This window comes from Tenrec ecaudatus, chromosome 4 (genome assembly GCF_050624435.1).
Source record: "Tenrec ecaudatus isolate mTenEca1 chromosome 4, mTenEca1.hap1, whole genome shotgun sequence".
NCBI classification, from domain to species: domain Eukaryota; kingdom Metazoa; phylum Chordata; class Mammalia; order Afrosoricida; family Tenrecidae; genus Tenrec; species Tenrec ecaudatus.
This window is the reverse complement of record NC_134533.1, coordinates 142,124,674-142,142,584: the sequence shown is the minus strand read 5'-3', so window position 1 is coordinate 142,142,584 and position 17,911 is coordinate 142,124,674. Positions and strand designations below refer to the sequence as shown.

Genomic DNA, 17,911 nt, shown 5'->3' with positions numbered 1-17,911 from the left:
CAACATCCAGTTCAAGCCAGCTGTCATCACTTCGCTCTGGTGTGTGTGGACTCCGTGCTTTACGGTGCCCTGAGAGAGCAGGGCCTCGCGGATCTCCATTGAGCAGAGGGGAAGCCTCTGCTTAGGGTTAGGCTAACCTCAGGGAGGGGGGACACTTCAATCAGGCAAAAGAGCTTTAATGTTGGATTGAAGAATTTAATTACTAAAGTGAAATTCTTCTTAAACCAAAACCCATCAGAAAGTCTAAGACGGCTGGCTGCACAAGACTTCACTCAGGGTGAGTAGGCTGGAAGGGAGTGCGAGCGTTTCCTCTGTGCCGACACTGTACTGAGGCCAGAGCTTGGTAGAAAATTCATTCCATCACAAATACAAGTGTAGTTCCATTTCAGGAGAATTTTCATGGAAGAAATTTGGGTGATCATATCTAAAGATGCTAGAAAAGCGTTTGATATGATCCAGTACATATTCCTTTTAAAACAAGCAAGCAAAGCCAGTAAGACTAGAGAGAGAAAAGACAGACAGCAGTCAGTGTAAGACACACAAAACATTATAATTTATAAATTATGAAGGGTTCATGAGGGAGGAGGAAAATGAGGAGCTGATACCAAGAGCACAAATAGAAAGAAAATGTTTTGAGAATGATGATGGCAACGTATGTACAAATGTGCTCGACACAATGGATGGATGGATTGTGATAAGAGCTGCAAGAGCCCCCAGTAAAATGATTTTTTTAAAAAAGACTAGAAAGAAACCACCCAAAATATTAAAGACTACATGTGTACCTCAAGCCAGCAATATCTTGAGGGAACAAAATTCAATCCACGATACTCTGAATACCCTGTAATTTAAAGCATTAGAAATATTGTCCATCAAGAGGAAACACAAAGGAAATAGAGGAAAGAGCTAGGAGACAAATGGCATTTATAGAGGTCTAAATAAAGGCATGTACATATCTAAATATGTTTATTTATGAAGATGAGGAAATAGATCTATGTGCATATATTTATAGGTTTAGTATTAAGGTAGCAGGGATATTGGACCTCCACTCAAGTACTCCCTCAATGCAAGAATACTTTGTTCTATTAAATTGGCATTCTATGATGCTCACCTTCCCGAACCAATCGCTGAAGACAAAGCGGGTGAATATGCAAATATGGTGAAGAAAGCCGATGGTGCCCAGCTATCAAAAGCTATAAAGTCTGGGGTCTTAAAGGCTTGAAGGTATACAAGTGGCCATCAAGCTCAGAAGCAACAAAGCCCACATGGAAGAAGCACACCAGCCTGTGTGATCATGAGGTTTTGAAGGGATCAGGTATTAGGCATCATCAGAACAAAAAAATCATATCATTGTGAATGAGGGGGTTAGTGTGGACTGGAGACCGAAAGCCCATTTGTAGGCCACTGGGCATCCCCTTACAGAAGGGTGTCAGGGAGGAGACCAACCAGTCAGAGTGCAGTATAGCAACGATGAAACTTACAACTTTCCTCTAGTTCCTAAATGTTTCCTCTCCCCACCCCCACCCCCCTGCCGCCACTATCATGATCCCAATTCTACCTTACAAATATGGCTAGACCAGAGGGTGTACAGTGGTACAGACAGGAACTGGAAGCACAGGGAATCCAGGGCAGATGATCTCTCTTCAGGACCAGTGGTTCGAGTGGTGATACCGGGAGGGTAGAAGGAAGGTGGGGTGGGAAGGGGCAACCGATAACAAGGATCTACATATAACCTCCTCCCTGGGGATAGACAACAGAAAAGTGGATGAAGGGAGATGTCGGACAGTGTAAGACATGACAAAAAATAATTTATAAATTATCAATGGTTTTGGACAGCAAATGTTTTGAAAATGATGAGGGCAATGAATGTACAGATGTGATTTACACAATTGATGTATGTATGGATTGTGATAAGAGTTGTATGAGCCCCTAATAAAACGTTAAAACAATTTATCAAGGGTTCATGAGCGAGTGGGGAGGGAGGGGAAAAATGAGGAACTGATGCCAGGGGCTTAAGTAGAGAGCAAATGTTTTGAGAATGATGAGGGCAATGAATGTATAAATGTGCTTTACACAATTGATGCCTGTATGGATTGTGGTAAGAGTTGTATGAGTCCCTAATAAAACGATTTAAAAAAAAAAGAAAGAAATATTGTCCGTATCTACTTAAGCAAAAAAAAAAGAAAAAAGGAAGTCCCTCAGCAGGAGAGCATTTGCCACTGCGGGCTCACACAAAACCACTGTGAGGCTGGCCCAGCGCTGAGCAGTGCTTTGTTCTGTTGTATCACTGTGAGGTGAAACGGACTCATGTACACCACCACTTGTCTGTCAGTGTGTTGTGCTGTGGGGGCTCATGTGTTGCTGTGGTGCAGGAAGCTATGTCTCTGGAATTTCAAATGCCAGCAGGGTCACCTGCTTCAGCGGGGCTTCCAGATTATGCAGAAGGAATCAGCTATGAAAAGGCCTGGCTTTAGCTGCTGATAAATAAGCTTCTCCATCATCTCTTCCCATCGGGCCAGTCGATTTGATTTCTGTCCTCTCTCTGGAGAAGGCTACATGTACATGTATGTTGTTGAAAAAAGTATTGCAACGGAGAAGTCATTGGTCTTGCAAAATTCTACCATGAGAGCCCAGCTTCATTTCTATCACCAAAGTCCTTTCTTCCCCTTTGTTTCTAACTTTTGTATTCCAATAGCCAAAAATGACCAGGGCACTGCTAGTGCATCTTTGATCAATTTCAGACTGAAGACTTTGGTAGAATCCTTCAATTTCTGCATCATAGCTGTAGGGACTGGTGTGTAAAATTTAAAAATAGTGGTATTAACTGAATTTTCTTGTAGGCATATAGCTATTATCCTATCACAGACAGCATTATACTTCAAGATAGATGTTGAAATTTCATTTTTGGTGATGAATGCAATCCCATTCCTCTTGAATTTGTCATTCTAGCATAGTAAACAAATTCAAAATAGCCAGTACTAGCTAATTTTGGCTCACTAATGCCTAGGTATCAATCTTTATGCGTTCCATTTTAATTTTTGACAACTTCCAACTTCTCTAGATTCACACTTTGTACCGTCCTCATTCTGATTAGAAATAGAAGTTTGCAGTTGTTTCTCGTCATTTTGAGTCAGAGCCTTACTCCTGCCAGGCCATTCTGATGGACCCGACTTTGTGAGGGCACCTCTTCGTCACTCATGTTCGGAGTGCCTTCCCATTTGAGGGCGTCATCATGGGGCTCTATATCTGACAGTGTTCTGCTGCCATGCATAAGGTTCTCAGTAGCCAACTCCTCTGATTTCTTACTGGTCTGGTTTTAGTCTGGAGGCTCTGCTGAAACCTGCTCACCTTGGGTGACCCTGCTGGTATTGGAAATACCTGGGCCATAGCTTCCAGCATCCCAGCAACACAGGCCACCACAATATGACAAACTGACAGGCAGGTGGTGGTAGTACATAGTATACTGACTATTCTGCCAACACCAGAATTCAAATGCATCATTGCTCCTGTTTTCCTTGTTCACTGTCCAGCTTTCACATATATATGGGTGATTGAAAATACCTTGGCGTGGGTCAGGTGCATACCAGTCCTCCCGGGACATCTTTGCTCATTAACAGTGCTGAGGCTGGAGCAGTGCCCGCGGGGTCTCCCTCTGCTGTATGTGGGGTTGAAATGCCGAAAGGAATCAGAAGTGACTCTTAGCACCTGGCAACCCTGGTATTTTCAGCTTCAACTCGGCCTGAGTCCTGGAAAGCCCAGAGCAATAGAAGAGGGGATAGATATTCTGACCACTAGGAACACATGTGCTGTCGAAAACCTCTTTACCCACGGAGAAAGAGAAGAACTGAGGGGGCAGAGGAAAAGAGAATGTATCTTCTGCTTCCTGTCCATGCATCCATCCTTCAGTAAAGCCAGTCCTTCTCAATCCTTCCCTTACCCTCGCCAATCCCAAAGCATCGCATCTCAATAATGGGTGCACCCTTTCGTGTGAGCCACTTAAAACGTATGCCCTCCCTCGCTGATTGACTCCCTGAACCGGGAGATCCAGCGCTCCGTGGGGTCTGCTCACTCGGGGAGGGTCCATGGAGACAACAGGTGCACAGTCATCCACCGGCCACTTGCTAGGTGGGGTGCCCTGGAAGGGGCCCAAGATCTGGTTGCTGAGAGCTGTTAGGTTTCTGTTCCTACTCGGTCCCTGCCTCTCCACACTGAAAGAACTCATGCAGCAGAGCACTTTCATAATCCAAGCACCTTCTATGAAGGAGAGGGAAGTTTCAAGTATCAGTCGCAAAAGGAAAGCCTGTAGGGCCACATGGCAGGGACCGTGGGAAAGGTCAAGACTGAAAAAAACGTGTTTCAGGGGAGCGTGGAAAAACACGCGGAAGGAATGCCCGAAGAGGAGTGGAACCCGCTGTGCGCAGCCAAGAGAAGGAAATCCCGAGAGTGAGCAGGCTGCCTGGGGTCATGCCCGCCTGAGGGAGGCACCTCACCCTGGGCTTGCACTGGCTGGGAAGGCGAGGTTGAGGGTATTGACCGACCTTATTGGCTGAGTTCAGGTGCATCTGCGTGTTGTCACATCGCTAGTGCCTAGTGTGTGCGCCCAGGTGGACCTCCTAACTGGGGCTAGGTGACTTGGGTCTGAGCATGCCCGGTGCCCATAGGTGTCTAATTAGTGTACCTGATTCCTTTCCAAGCCCCCTCACTGTGGTATGGACAGCTAATTTCTGCTAGGGCAGGCATCCGGGAAGACACCTCCTTCCCCCCTTTGTCCCTAAACTAGCGACCTGTCAGCTGCAGGTGTGATGAAGCAAGAGAGAAGATCCAAGCTAATACTCTGCACCAAGGATGGAAGAGGGCGGGTGGAGGGTGAGGGCCTGAGCACCCGGAGGCTGGGCTGGCATCAAGGAGGGGGCAGCTTTGCAGGTAGTAGGGACCAGTGGGAGGTCCAGAGGCAGTCAGTGCCCCCACCCCCGCCCACTTTAGTGGCTAGCGTGCATCTCTCCGGAGGCTTAAGAGTCTTAAAAGAGGCTGTGTATTGCAGACTGGGTGTAGGAACAGGTTTGAGGTGGTGGTTATCTATGACAAGCTGCCGCCCACATACCTCCGTGAGTCATGCTCTGCCTGGGGCGCATCTGGTCCATACTAGGTTCTGATCTGGCCTCGGCGACAGCGCCCCGCTGGCCGATGACTGTGCGGGATACTGGGACTGGAAGGCGCCCTCACGTGTGGCATCTGCTTCAGAGTCTGCCAAGCCCCTGGAATGTACTTGGCTCCGCCCTCTGCCACCTGGGGGAGGAGACTCCCAGAATCGAAGGCCCAACCCGGAGCAGAGCGCCGGGCCGCCCGGCCCTGCTCCCGCATTCACACGGCGGGCACTGGGCTGCGCCGCGGAGAGCTGGGAGCGCGGAGACCCCCAGCGGCGGGACAGGAGCTGCGCCGAGGCCCGCGCCTGGGATTGAACAGATGTACCCGCGGGTCTGGGTGCGGGGACCTGAGTTCAGGTGAGGCTCTTGGAAAGGAGGCGACCAGATGGCAGCGGAAGAGCCCTGCGCCCCCGGCGCCCCGGATAGCTCGAGTGCCCCGCGGGGCCCGGGTGTCCCCGAAGGCCAGCGGACGCCGTGCCGCGAGCCGCGCCTGGCCAGCCAGTTGCTGCCTGAGCTCTACACGTTCGCGGCCCGCGTGATCTTCTACCTGGCGCCCGTCTACCTCGCCGGCTACCTGGGGCTCAGCATCACCTGGCTGCTGCTCGGCGCCTTGCTGTGGATGTGGTGGCGTCGGAACCGCGACGGGAAGGTCGGGCGCCTGGCTGCCGCCTTCGACTTCCTGGACAACGAGCGCCAGTTCATCAGCCGCGAGCTGCTGGGCCAGTACCTGCCCGCCTGGGTGAGCGGGGCCGCGGGGTGGGGGGGTGCAAGGGGCGGGGGCTGGCCGAGGTGCCCAAGAGCCGAGTGGGGGGAGCCCTGCCACGGTCCCACTTCGCGCCCTGACCCCGCGCCGGAACCCTGCGGGCCGCGCCCCCTCACTCCCCCATCCCCGCCGCTGACCCTGCCCGAGGGCCACCTGGGTTTCAGTTAAAGGCCACAGAGCTTGAGACAGGCCACGCCCAGGGAAAATCAAAGGCGTCTGCGGCTCCGCAAAGTGTCTGGTCAGGCAACAGTAGCCACCTGTGAATCCAAGAGAGAGCGCAGAGCGCAAACTTTCACCGAGGAACCAGCAAGGACAGCAAAGGGGCTCTGGCTCTCATTCGCAGAGACCAGGACAGGAAAGAGGAGGGAGCTGGGGTTGGTGGGTCGAGGGGTGGGACTGACACTGGGGTGGGGCTGAGAGTCTGGACCAAGACCCGTGGATTGCCCTCATTTTGTGGTAGGTTTCTCTAGCTCCCTCCCCCAGTAGGGATGCACACACACAATCACACACACACACACAATCACACCGTTCCCTGAAGTGGAATGAACACACACACACACACACACACACAATCACACCTGTTCCCTGAAGTGGAATGACCTGAACTGGGTATTCTCAAACACTTGAGGTTCTGTGAATCACCTGGCCTGCTTGCTTAAATCAACAAGTCTCAGGCTTCACTTCTGACTTACTGCGATCAGAGGGACCGAGGTGAATTTGAGAAATATTGGCAATGTGGATGTCAGCCCATTTCCAAGGGTCGGACTGTGACCAACCACTCCTCTGGGCTCTGGCTTCTCAGGTGGCCTCCGGACACACTTGGTCCACAGCAGGACATGTCCAGAGACCACTAGACCTCTGATTTCCCCTGGCCTGAAGCTCATACCCTAAAACCCAGTTAGGTCAGCAGCTCTCCACACCAGCACGTGGCACTCACCTGCAAAGTGAGAAAAACGATCAGAAGGCTCCGCTGACACCTGATCTTACGTGACTCTCACTGCCATGCAGACTCACAGCGACCCGAGAGGACGGAGCAGAGCGGCCCCATGAGTTTCCAGGAATGAAAGTCTTTGTCGGAGTAGAAAAGCCCAGCATTCTCCCATGGAGCGGCCAGTGGTTTTGAATTGCGGTGACCTGGCAGTTCACAGGCCAGCGTGCACCCATTGTGCCACTGGGACCCCTACTTTCTACTAAACAGAGAGAAGGTAGTCCTGTAGCTCCGTTGGGATGAAAGCTTGGCAGCTCCAGGCCCCCCGACCCCGAGGCTGCCTCGGAGGAAAGGGCAGCCATGGCAAACCTTCCAGGTGGCAGTTGTAATCTGGCAGGGCTGCTAGCAGTGGGGCTGGCCTCCACAGCAGCCGGGTCCAAAAGTTTGTGAAAATTTTGGAATGAAAAGATAGTAGAGAAATTCCACAAACTTTTTGAAGCCCCTTTGAATGAATTGACACGAAGGCTTTGTGAATAGTTGTGTATTGATTGAGGACGAGAGGGCCAAGAGTACACTGACAGCATATACATCTGCAGACAAAGCCTACTGACTGGCCGCTCTCCTGGTATATCAGGACAGAGTTTGGTCATCCTCATTATTCTTTGGATGTCTGGTCCTGAAGAATAAATCAGCTAAGCCAATCAGCACCCCTTGCTCACTGGAGAGAGCCCAAGCCTCCTGTCATACCCCTGCTGTGATATACCTGACAGCCCCAGGCCATGAAACCTGCCCATGTCACAGCCCTCCCTTCCCCCTCTTGTGGTGTCCAGGAGTTCTCTAGACACTTAAATGTATGCAAATACAATGTTTCTGAAATTGGACCAACAGTTGTATCCTTCTATGAGAACAGCGAGGCTCCTCATACACCATTCAGCCCTGGGGAGGGGGGGGGAGAGGGGTGTCTCAGAAGCAACCCTGACATAGAGCTCTGCACCATGAGTGAGATGACGACATCTCTTCTACTCAGGGGACCAGTTTTCTACTAACCCGAAAGGCAAGAGGCAGATTCCTAACAGACAATGCAGTGGTGGTCCAGGAGCCAGAACAGAATCCATTCCGTAGACCCTACCTGGTTTCCAGATCAGATGGCCTGCAGACCGTAATCTCCTGACTTCCTTGGCTTTCTGGCTGGCCAGGTTGGCCATCTTGGAGGGCAGCATCACATAGCCATTTGGACTGGGACTTTGTGGGTACCGGGGACCTGTGAACAAAGCTTGGAGGCATGGTGTGGTATGGCTGGTATGCCAGGGAGCACCCTGTGGTTTGGCTGGTTAAAGTGCAGGAGGTGTGGTCGATGTTTGTGCACAGGGACCAGGAGGAGGCAGGCTGCCAGGAGCCTGTGGAGGGTTTTGGAAAAGCCCTGCAGGAAGCAGTCGAAGAAGAGGGGGCTGGTGGAGAGGCCAATTGAGTGACCTACACATGGTTGAAGCCAAGTGAGGACCAAGAGGACGGATGAGAGGTGGGCTGAAGGGAGATACTCGATCCTTGGTGATCTCTAAAGGAGCCTGTATTATTAAACAGGGTTCTCTCAAGAGATAAAACCATATTGCTGATAATTATATATATATATATTTATAAAGATGGATATATAACACAAGAAATGAACAATTAAATTATAAACAGATATACAAGAAATGAATAGTTAAATTATAAACAGATTGATACATAATACAAGAAATGAACAGTTAAATGATAAAGCAGTACAAATGGCCCAGTGCAACTCACTCCCGTGAGAGAGTTGTGAGACACCAGCAGTCCTTCAAGTCTTGAGGGCCATCAGGTAGTCCTCTGTAGAGAGAGCTAGGCTATCCCAGCACAGGCAGCATACAGCAAGATAGGTCACTAACAGTCAGCCAGGTCACCAACTGTCAGTCCCCAGCTCCAGAGATGTAAATTCCAATCGTGTACTCTTAAAGGGACTTCAACTTACAGCAACACAATCCACAGGCTAGGCGTCCCACAGGTAGTGTACCCTTTAAATTGAGGCACAGAACAAGCAAGGCAGCTGCACACTGGTCCGATGATTAAAGAGCGAGAGACAAGAAAGGCGAGCCTCACCAAGCCATCCATCTCTCCGCCCCTCAATCAATCCCACCTGTGTTCATCGGCCAGGCTGGCACAATAAACTATCTCAGAGCCCTCATGGCATATGAATTATAAATTGGGCAGCTAATCCCAAAGTCAGCAGTTTGAAACCACAGCTGCTCCTCAGGAGAAAGACGAAGCTGTCTGCTTCCATAAGGAGTTACTCTCCGGAACCCACAGAGGCAGGTCTGTCCTACCCAGCAGGGTCGTTATGAGTTGGAATCGACTCGATGGCAATGAGATTGAGTTTTAAAGTGGGAAGGTGGGGGTGGTGTCCAGGGCACTTTCTGGCTTGGAGCCTGGGACACCTCCATGATTGGTAGGTCGCAACACAAGAAGCAGGTTTGGGACGTTGGTGGTCTGTGCAAACGCCTGTGAAGTGCGTACAAATGAATGGAAATAAGGGTTGTGGGACTAGCCTCAAGTAAGTGTCCATCGCCCAGCAATGCTGTGGGCAAGGAAGGCGCCTGCTTGAGCGGGCACCCTTCCCCCTTCCTCCCTCTGCTGCCGTGGGCCTGGGTGCGGTGGGGCCATGCTGCCAGGTGAATGGATGAACGGGTGTCTTTTCTGCACACGTGGGTCTTTTAGCTTGTTCTGTTCCTGTCTTGAGCACCGATTTCTCTGCATGTGAGAGGTGATTCTGACCTGCACGAAGAGGTGTTTTTACAAGCCGGTGGTGTTGTGTGTTTAAAAAAAAAAAAGTTGAGCCTCCTGAGGGCCTCTTATGTGGCTCCCAGACCCAGGCCAAGCCTGTTCCGTTATGCAAATTGTACAAAGAACAGGAGCACCCGTGAGGGGAATGGCTACTCAGCTCACCTGTTACTTGCCCACCTGTGGTTGGAGGCTGTGCCCACTTCGAGAAGATCCTGCTCTAGTTCGCACCAAGTCTCTGGAGGCCCCAGCCAGGCTCAACTGGAGCAGAGGGATCCTCCACGCCCTGGCAGTCAGTGGACCATGGAGCAGCTCTTGGACTGCTCAGCCACCAGGCTCCTGAAGGCTGCCCGCCAGGGACCCTGGGGATTGTCAGAGGCAGAGACTAAGCGCAGTAACAAGAGCACCGAGTCCTGCACATTACAGACCTGGGCAACCCCTCCCCCACCACACATGGAGCTGTTGACCTCGGGCCAATCACAAAGCCTCTCCGATTGCATTCGTGAGCAGTGGGGAGGTGTTACCTGCTGCCGGGATGTGGTGATGTTGAGTGTGTATAAAGAAGTTCACAGAGAGCCAAGTACGAGCGAGAGTCCGGTGGAGTTGTCCCTCTATTCCAGGCCCCTTAATTCTACCTTTTCCTAATATGCAGTTAATGACGAGATGTCCCAGCAGCAAGCAAGTCATGTTGGGCGCAGGCTGACTGCAGAGGGGTGGAGCAGGTCAGAGGAGTGTGCAGACACGTCAGGGAGACTATCCGGTTCCCCAGGACCTACCTGCTGCTTTGTTGTGAGGTGACGTCGCGCCAGCCCCACCACTCCACGGAGGGAAGAGCTGCCATCCTCGCAAGCACTGCAGCCATGGGGCAGTCCGTATTGTTGAGGGTCCTCCTCCAGGGACCGCTCCCTCCTGACAGCGTGCATAAAGCAAAGTGGCTGCCCAAGGCAGACGCGTTCATTCTCCCGACAGTCCACGGAATGTCAGGATTCTGCACCAACACCATGATTCAGAGGCATCAACTCTTCGTAGGTCTGCCTTTCCGGGCAGCTCACATTTTCAAAGGAAGCAATGGAAAATGCCACTACTTGGGTCTGGCTCACCTTAGTCCTCAAAGTGGGATCTGTTTTTTGACATGTCGTAGAGAGACCCCTGGCAGACCTGGCCAGTAGAAGACATCCCTTGCTGCATTCGCCTGCACAGAGTGTAGGTCCAAGTACGGCGAAACCCTGGGCAGCTCACTGATCATGAGCCTGTGCTGCCTCTGATCCTCGGAGGTTGTGCTTAGCGCACTGGGCTCGTCAAGACCCTTCTTGGGTTAACCGTGATTGCTTCACAGCCCCAGCCATGTCCCGCACGACTGTGGAAAGCTCTGCGGGAGGCCTGCACTTGTGTGCCAAGCAGCCACTCACCGGTCCATTCATTTACAGGTTCCTCGTTGAGTCATGGGCAAGTGGGCCCTTGGCTAACTGGGTTGTTTCTCAGCTATTTCTTTTGCCCCGGCGATGACTGGGCTATGAAATCCGGGTGGTACAGTGGCTTCCAGTTGGGCTGTGATCTGCAAGGTCGGCACTTTGAAACCACCAGTATCTCTGTGGGAGAAAGGCTGGGCTGTCTACTCCCACAAAGTTACAGTTTGGAACCCCCTGGGGGTCAGAGGATGGGGCTAGTATAAGGGGAGAAGTTTGGTGAAAACTTCCCTGGATCAGGTGTGTGTATGTGTGGGAGTGGGGGGGGGGACGGGGAGGGTGCTCAGTTGGTTGAAATGGCCTGAGGTAGGGTAGAAGGTTGCATTTTGTCTGTCTGCCTGTCTCCTGTCTTGACTGGCTTGCTCTTCCACTGACCGATAGGAATCAGCTGGCAGCTTTGTTAGGGACATGTAACCCTGTTTATCCGCTGAGAGAGGAGCCCTGGTGGCTTAGTGACCCATGGGGCTGAGGGCCCTGCAGCCCCATGGGTCAATCAGCTGGCTTGGAGTCAGGCCTGTCCTCAGGAAGGAAGAGGCGCAGGTCGCGTCAGGTCACAACCCTTGGGTCTCTGCCCTGGGTCTTGGTGATGCTTCACAGACTTATCATGCCCCGAAGCAGGGTGAGGCAATGAGTGACGACCTGCAGGCCTTCCTGCCTCCCAGCCAGCACCTGGGCACCCATCCATTCCCCCCACATTCTGACGCAGTCAGCCAACGTCTATGGAAGGCTTGCAGGGTGCTGCTGGGCGTGGACACGAGTGACACAGGGCCCTACCCGTGAGGAACTCACAGACCAGAGGGTGATCCTTCCTACAAGATGACACTGAGGAAGTAACCTAGGAAGCCTTCTTGAAGGAGGAGACGCTGGTTTGTCAGCTATAGTAGGACTTGGGGGAGGGGGTCTCTGGGCCCAAAGTTTTCCATAGACCTGGTCATTTGAGTTCATCCTTTCACCTGGAGAGAGCAGATTCTAGGGTAATTACTAACAGGAAGCAAATTTGCCTGAGCCTCTAGGCCCAGGTCTGCAAGCCCTATTTGCGTGAGAAAGGAGGGTGTCCCCGCTGCCGAGAAGTCCCTGTGCACCGTGGGTTATCGTCCTCAAAAGCACCCAGAGTCTGCCTCTGCTTTCAAGCCTCTGGAAGCATCCACTTCATCCCTTGGCCATTTGTTATTTAATTTCCAAGATAACTTTTTCCTGGTTACAAAAGTCAAGTATTCCTGCTGTAGGCCTTTTGGAAGTGGCCTAAAAGTAAGAAATCAGAAGAGAACTTTAGAACCCCTCCACCAGAGAGTGGTCTTCATGTTTGGTTGCTCTTCTTTTCTAGAGGAAGGCACCTGAAAACAAGTCTTAAAACTTGCCCCTTCTTCCTGCATTCTTCGTTGGCCTGTTCTTAGCATTGTCTGAGTTACCTTGCGCGGCTGTAAAAAACTCCACAAATGGGTGCCCAGCAAGAACAGAACTTTGTCTTCTAACTCTTCCAGAGGCTAACCGCTCATGCCAATCTCAGTGTTGTGAGACTGACCCTTCCTCTTAGGCAGTCCTGGGTGTGCCTTGGTTCCTTGGCTGTGGGCAATCCATAGGTGGCATCTGCCCACCCCCATGTGCAACTGCATCTAATCTAAATCAGATTTAGAGCCCCTCCTTCTCCAGTGTGATCTAATTAACCTCGTAACCAACCCAAACCAATCTCACTGCCTTGCGTAGATGCCGACTCATAGCAACCCTGGAGGACAGGGCGAAAGAGCTACCTCTGTGAGTTTCCAAGACTGTAAGAGTTCACGGGAGTAGAAAGCCCCGTCTTTCTCTCAAAGACTGGCTGCTGGTTTCAAACTTCGGACCTTCCAGATTGCAGCCCAATGTGTAACCACTATGCCAAGTCACCTAGTAAAGAAAACCCACTCTCCAAACAGGATTACAGCCACAGGTGTGTGGCTATGACGCTAACACCTATTCGGGAGGGACGCCATTTGACCCATAAGAGCATCCTATCACGAGCACTTTCTCCAAACAGTATTCTTAAGGTATTCTTAAATATGAACCCACCATAAGCTACCCAGCTGCTTCTCCAACATGGGTGGTTTAGATGCTCTTCCTGTGAAGGCGGTCTGCGGAGGTGGGTGGTGTCTGTCTCCCTCTGGCCTGCCCAGGCTGATGCCCTTGGCCCACCCTTCAGTCTGAGCTCATCTGGGCATCTGCTCGGGCCCTGAACACTGCCTCCCTCAGCACCCTGAGCCCTGGGTCTCTTACCTTGCTGCTTCCCATCCTGATTGGCACTTGCTCATTTTTATGTCTGGATCTTCTGCCAGGGCAGCCATATTGTTGTGTGTGGTTAGGGGCTGTCAGGCACTCCGACCCCTACTACCCTACGCACACTAGGACAGGGCACCGCCAGCCTCGTGCCATGCTCACCATGTGCCCATGCTTTCACCGAGGCGCCAACTCACCTCCCAGAGGGCCTTCCTCGTTCTCGCTGCCCCTCTCCTTTACCATGCAAGGGGTCCTTCTCCACGGACTGGCCCCTCCTGACCCATGTTCAAAGTATATGAGAGGAAGTCTCACCCTCCTCGCCTCTAAGGAGCACTAAGGCCATCCATTCAGCCATTTAGTTCCGACCACACCATCCTCACGGCCTTTGCTCAGGGTGAGCCCACGGTGACAGCCACCGCGCCCTCCACCAGTGGCTCTTCCTCTTTCTTGCTGATCCTCTACCAAGCAATCGAGTTAAAAGCATCATGAGAAGGGAGAGCCATCAGGGAGCATCTGCCTTGTGACATTGAGTGAGCACCCACTGCGCATTGGCTGGCGCATTCAGCCAGGAGCCAGCCTGAAGTCCCGTGTGGCCTCCGTTTGTAGAACACGCAGGCAGCAAGGTCGCAGCTGTCCTCTGTGTGTGCACCCAAGGGTTGGCAGCAGGTGGAGGACCATGGAGGGTGTAAGAAGACCTGTCAGAGCCAGGAAGAGCTGTGAGACCTTTGCAGGGCTGGTGTGTGTCTGGTGGTGCCGGTTTGTGCATGACTCTCCGTTTGTGTGGCACGTGTGCGTCTAGCTTGGTGCAGGTGGTCTGTGTCTGTGTGTGTGGTATTGTGTCTGTCGACATGTATGGTGTTGTGTCTTGCGTCTGTGTGTGGTGTTGTGTCTGTGTGTGTGATGTGTATCTGCCTGATGTTGTGTCTGTCTGCATGTGTGATGTTGTGTTTTGTGTCTGCGTGTGGTGTTGTGTCTGTGCATGGCGTTGGATCTTTGTCTGCGTCTGTGTGTGGTGTTGCGTCTGTGTGTGGTGTTGTGTCTGTGTGTGGTGTTGTGTCTTGTGTCTGCATCTGTGTGTGATGTTGTGTCTGTGTGTGGTGTTGTGTCTGTGTGTGGTGTTGTGTCTTGTGTCTGCGTCTGCGTGTGGTGTTGTGTCTGCGTCTGCATGTGCATCTGCACACGGCTGCTCCAACAGGAGGAGGGGTGGGGTGAAACCTCACACATTGGCTAGCAGGCTCTGAATGACCCCCTCCAGTCTCCCTGCCTCCCGAGACCTCCCAGTAACTGCAGACATGCCCGTGGGACCCTCCGGGGGATGCAGCACCACCCCCACAGAGCATTTCCTCCCTGCCCAGAAATACTTGTTCCTGAATGGTTAACTCAGGAAGGAAAGCACAGACATGGCCCTCTGGAGATGGAGTCCTGATGTGGACCTCAGCCAGCTTACAACTGCAACGTCCACGGTTTGCTTTACAATCTTTATCCCCTGGGAGCACTCGTTACCACCGGGCCCTGCCTAGACAATGCCGACAACCTGTCATTAACACCTGAGCCCACTTTGCCCGGAAGGCTCTGACTCAGGTAAGCTGGGAGTAGTGAGCAAGGCTTTCCTTTAGGGCAGCCATTCTCAACCTGTGGGTCGGGACCCCTTTGGGGATTGAATGGCCCTTTTGTAGGGGTTGCCCGATTCATAACAGTAGAAAAATGACAGTTATAAAGTAGCAATGAAAATAATTTTATGGTCAGGGGGGTCACCCCAACATGAGGAACGGTGATAAAGGGTCACGGCATTAGGAAGGTTGAGAACCACAGCTTTAGGGAGACCTCCGCTGGGGTGTGGGCACAGATCCCGGAGGTGCAAGCTGTTGCAATGCCTTTGGGGCTCCTGTGGACCTCGGTGACATGGTGGGTAAATGCTCGGCTGCTGAGAGGTTGATGGTTCAAACTCACCAGATGAGCCTTGGAGGAAAAATGTGGCTGCTTACTTACTTCTGGACAGATGTTGGACTTGGGAACTGTATGGGGCAGATCTTCTCTGTCCTACAGGGCTGCTCTGAGTCCGAATCAACTTGATGGCATGGGGATAGGGGGCCCCTGCAAGGGGAATAGAAGGAGCTGAGATCCTGGTGGCTGGACTCTGGGCTGGGCATCTTTGGAATTTTCCAAGCCTGCATTCGGGAGAGGGTCACACCTGTAAGGCATCAGTCAGGAGAGTGTTGGCGCATCTGCAAGGATGAGACTTACTAGACAGTGCCTGCTGCATGATGTCATTTAAAAGTAGGCTCCTGTTCGTTACCCACCCCCCTTTCTCAATCACTGAGAAGCCTAAGGCTGAGGCACTTAGTCAGGATCCAGAGCTCCGCCCGCCCGCCCACCAGCCCTGTCTCCAGGTTCCACAGGAGCAGGCGGGTGGGGGTCCCACAAGAACGTGACATTATGCAGTGCTTTTCACCTTGCACTGAAATAGCCAACAAAAATACCTTTTGTGGAACAAATATAATTCTCGTTGTAAACAGAATTGTGTGCGCTCACCAGGATTCTTCTAGGAGTGGCAGCTGGGGGCACAGACTGTGACTTTGGAACCCTAGTTGGGTCCCCCCAGAGACGGCTGCCACCTTCTCCCAAGGCCTGACCAGCAGGCCTGTTAAACTAGTTGGAGTGACTGATAGCGGCCCATGACTCACAGGCCGGCCTGTCTGCCTGCCCCAGGGGTTCCTGGGCTGCAAGCTTAATGGAAGCAGATCACCACGCCTTTTCTCCAGCACTGTGGCTGGTGGGTCAAACCACCAGCTGCTTCTTTCAGAAGCAGCCACGTGCTTTAACCACTGCACCACCAGGGGACCTGGAGTGCCTTTGGCTGTCATTCTTCTACCCCCTCCAGTGCCTAAAACTTTCCTGATTCCAGGCTCTTGTCCCCTTCTCCCTGAATTAAAATCCCTGACCAAGAATATGCATTTTAACAATAGCTCCCTCTCAGTGCCTGTCTGGCTGATGCCCACTCAGAGAGACCTGAAGAACAGGGTCCCTGTGAGTTTCTGGGATTGTAACTCTTTATGGGAGTAGAAAGCCACATATTTCTCCCACGGAGTGGCTGGTGGATTTGAACTGCTGACCTTGTGGTTAGTAGCCCAGTGGCAAGCACTGCTCCACCAGGGCTCTTTCCCAGGTTTGGTATTTTTGTCCCTGAATGCCTGAGAACCATTGTCTGAGTCTAGCCCCTGTTTGAAAACTACTGTCTGAGTCTAGCCCCTGTTTGAGAACTATTGTCTGAGTCTAGCCTTTGTGTTGCTCTGTGGTGAGGCTGTCTCCTCCATAGCTGATACCAGAGCCCCAGACGCTCTAAGGCAGGGGTCCTCAAACTATGGCCCACGGGCCACATGTGGCCTGCCAAGGACATTTATCGAGCCCGCCGAGTGTTTTTGCCCCGTTTGTTGTTGTTTTTTTACTTCAAAATAAGATATGTGCAGTGTGCATAGGAATTCGTTCATAGTGTTTGTTTTTATTTTTTAAAATCATTTTATTGGGGCTCATAGTTTTTTGAAACTATAGTCCGGCCCTCCAACGTGTCTGAGGGACAGCGAACTGGCCCCCTGTTTAAAAAGTTTGAGGAGCCCTGCTCTAAGGCCTCAAGAGGAATTTTAACAAAACCCACCTTCTTTTAAACCCCCTCCCTCTTTGGAAGCACACCAGATGGTGACTGATTGCCACACCACACTGTGACGCGAACCCATCGGACAGAGTTTCAGGTGGGGACATTACCGGTAGCCTATCTGCTGTGCTCTTGATCTGGGGACACCGATCTCAAGCCCAAGCGGGGAAGGCCAAAGAAACAACCATCAACCATGTTCTTTTCATCTGTGCTCCCCTCTATCTCTAGTCTCTTCTCTCAGAGTGGCTTCTCACCGTGGGCCGAGCGAAGGCACGAGAAGACTCACTAGAGATCCCTGGGCTTTGGGTCAGGCAGAACTAGACCTGCAGCCCAGTGACCTTGCTGTGAGCGCGTATCTGAGCTCAGGCAGGTCAAGGTGGGTGCATGTCCAGGTTCTGATGAACTTCCAAGTCGTTGCTGTCAAGTTGATTTCAACTTTTAGTGGCCAGGATAGGCTGAAAGGACTTGCTGATGGGAGAGCTGGGCTCTGGTCACCTGGGTGATCTTGGCAAGCACTAACTAGTCTCTGAGTCTCTTCGTCTGTAAGTTGGGGAGAATTACATCTCTGTCCATCTCATGGCACAGCAGGAAGATCAATTGCAGTGCTTAGAGAATGCCCATTGTAAGACATAAAGCATCACCGGCCAATAAGGCCCATGATAATTTAGATGGAAAATGTAGGGGCATGTAAGATTTTCTTAAAAGGCTTGCGTGGGGTGGGAAAACACCAGGCCTAGATCTGGTCCTTTAAAGAGGCCTCAGCGCTAACACTTTGCAGTCAGGTGAGTCACTTATTCTCTCCCAGCCAGTTTTCTTATCTGCACAGTGGGGTCAATAAGGGATTAAGGTGAATGTTAGATAACAACCGTTCAAAAGCTGGAAATTAAAATGCAAACCGGATACAACTGGGCATTTGAAATA

At 51.8% G+C, this 17,911-nt stretch overlaps 1 protein-coding gene across 1 annotated transcript in view; it reads left to right on the top strand.

Annotated features, from left to right (window-relative positions):
• The first annotated feature begins 5,526 nt into the window (after positions 1-5,526).
• ESYT3 (extended synaptotagmin 3) overlaps positions 5,527-17,911 on the top strand; it is a 43,364-nt gene continuing 30,979 nt past the window's right edge. Inside the window, exon 1 of the mRNA XM_075547859.1 lies at positions 5,527-5,880. Within this exon, the coding sequence (XP_075403974.1) occupies positions 5,527-5,880 (354 nt within the window). The remainder of the gene's footprint in view (positions 5,881-17,911) is intronic.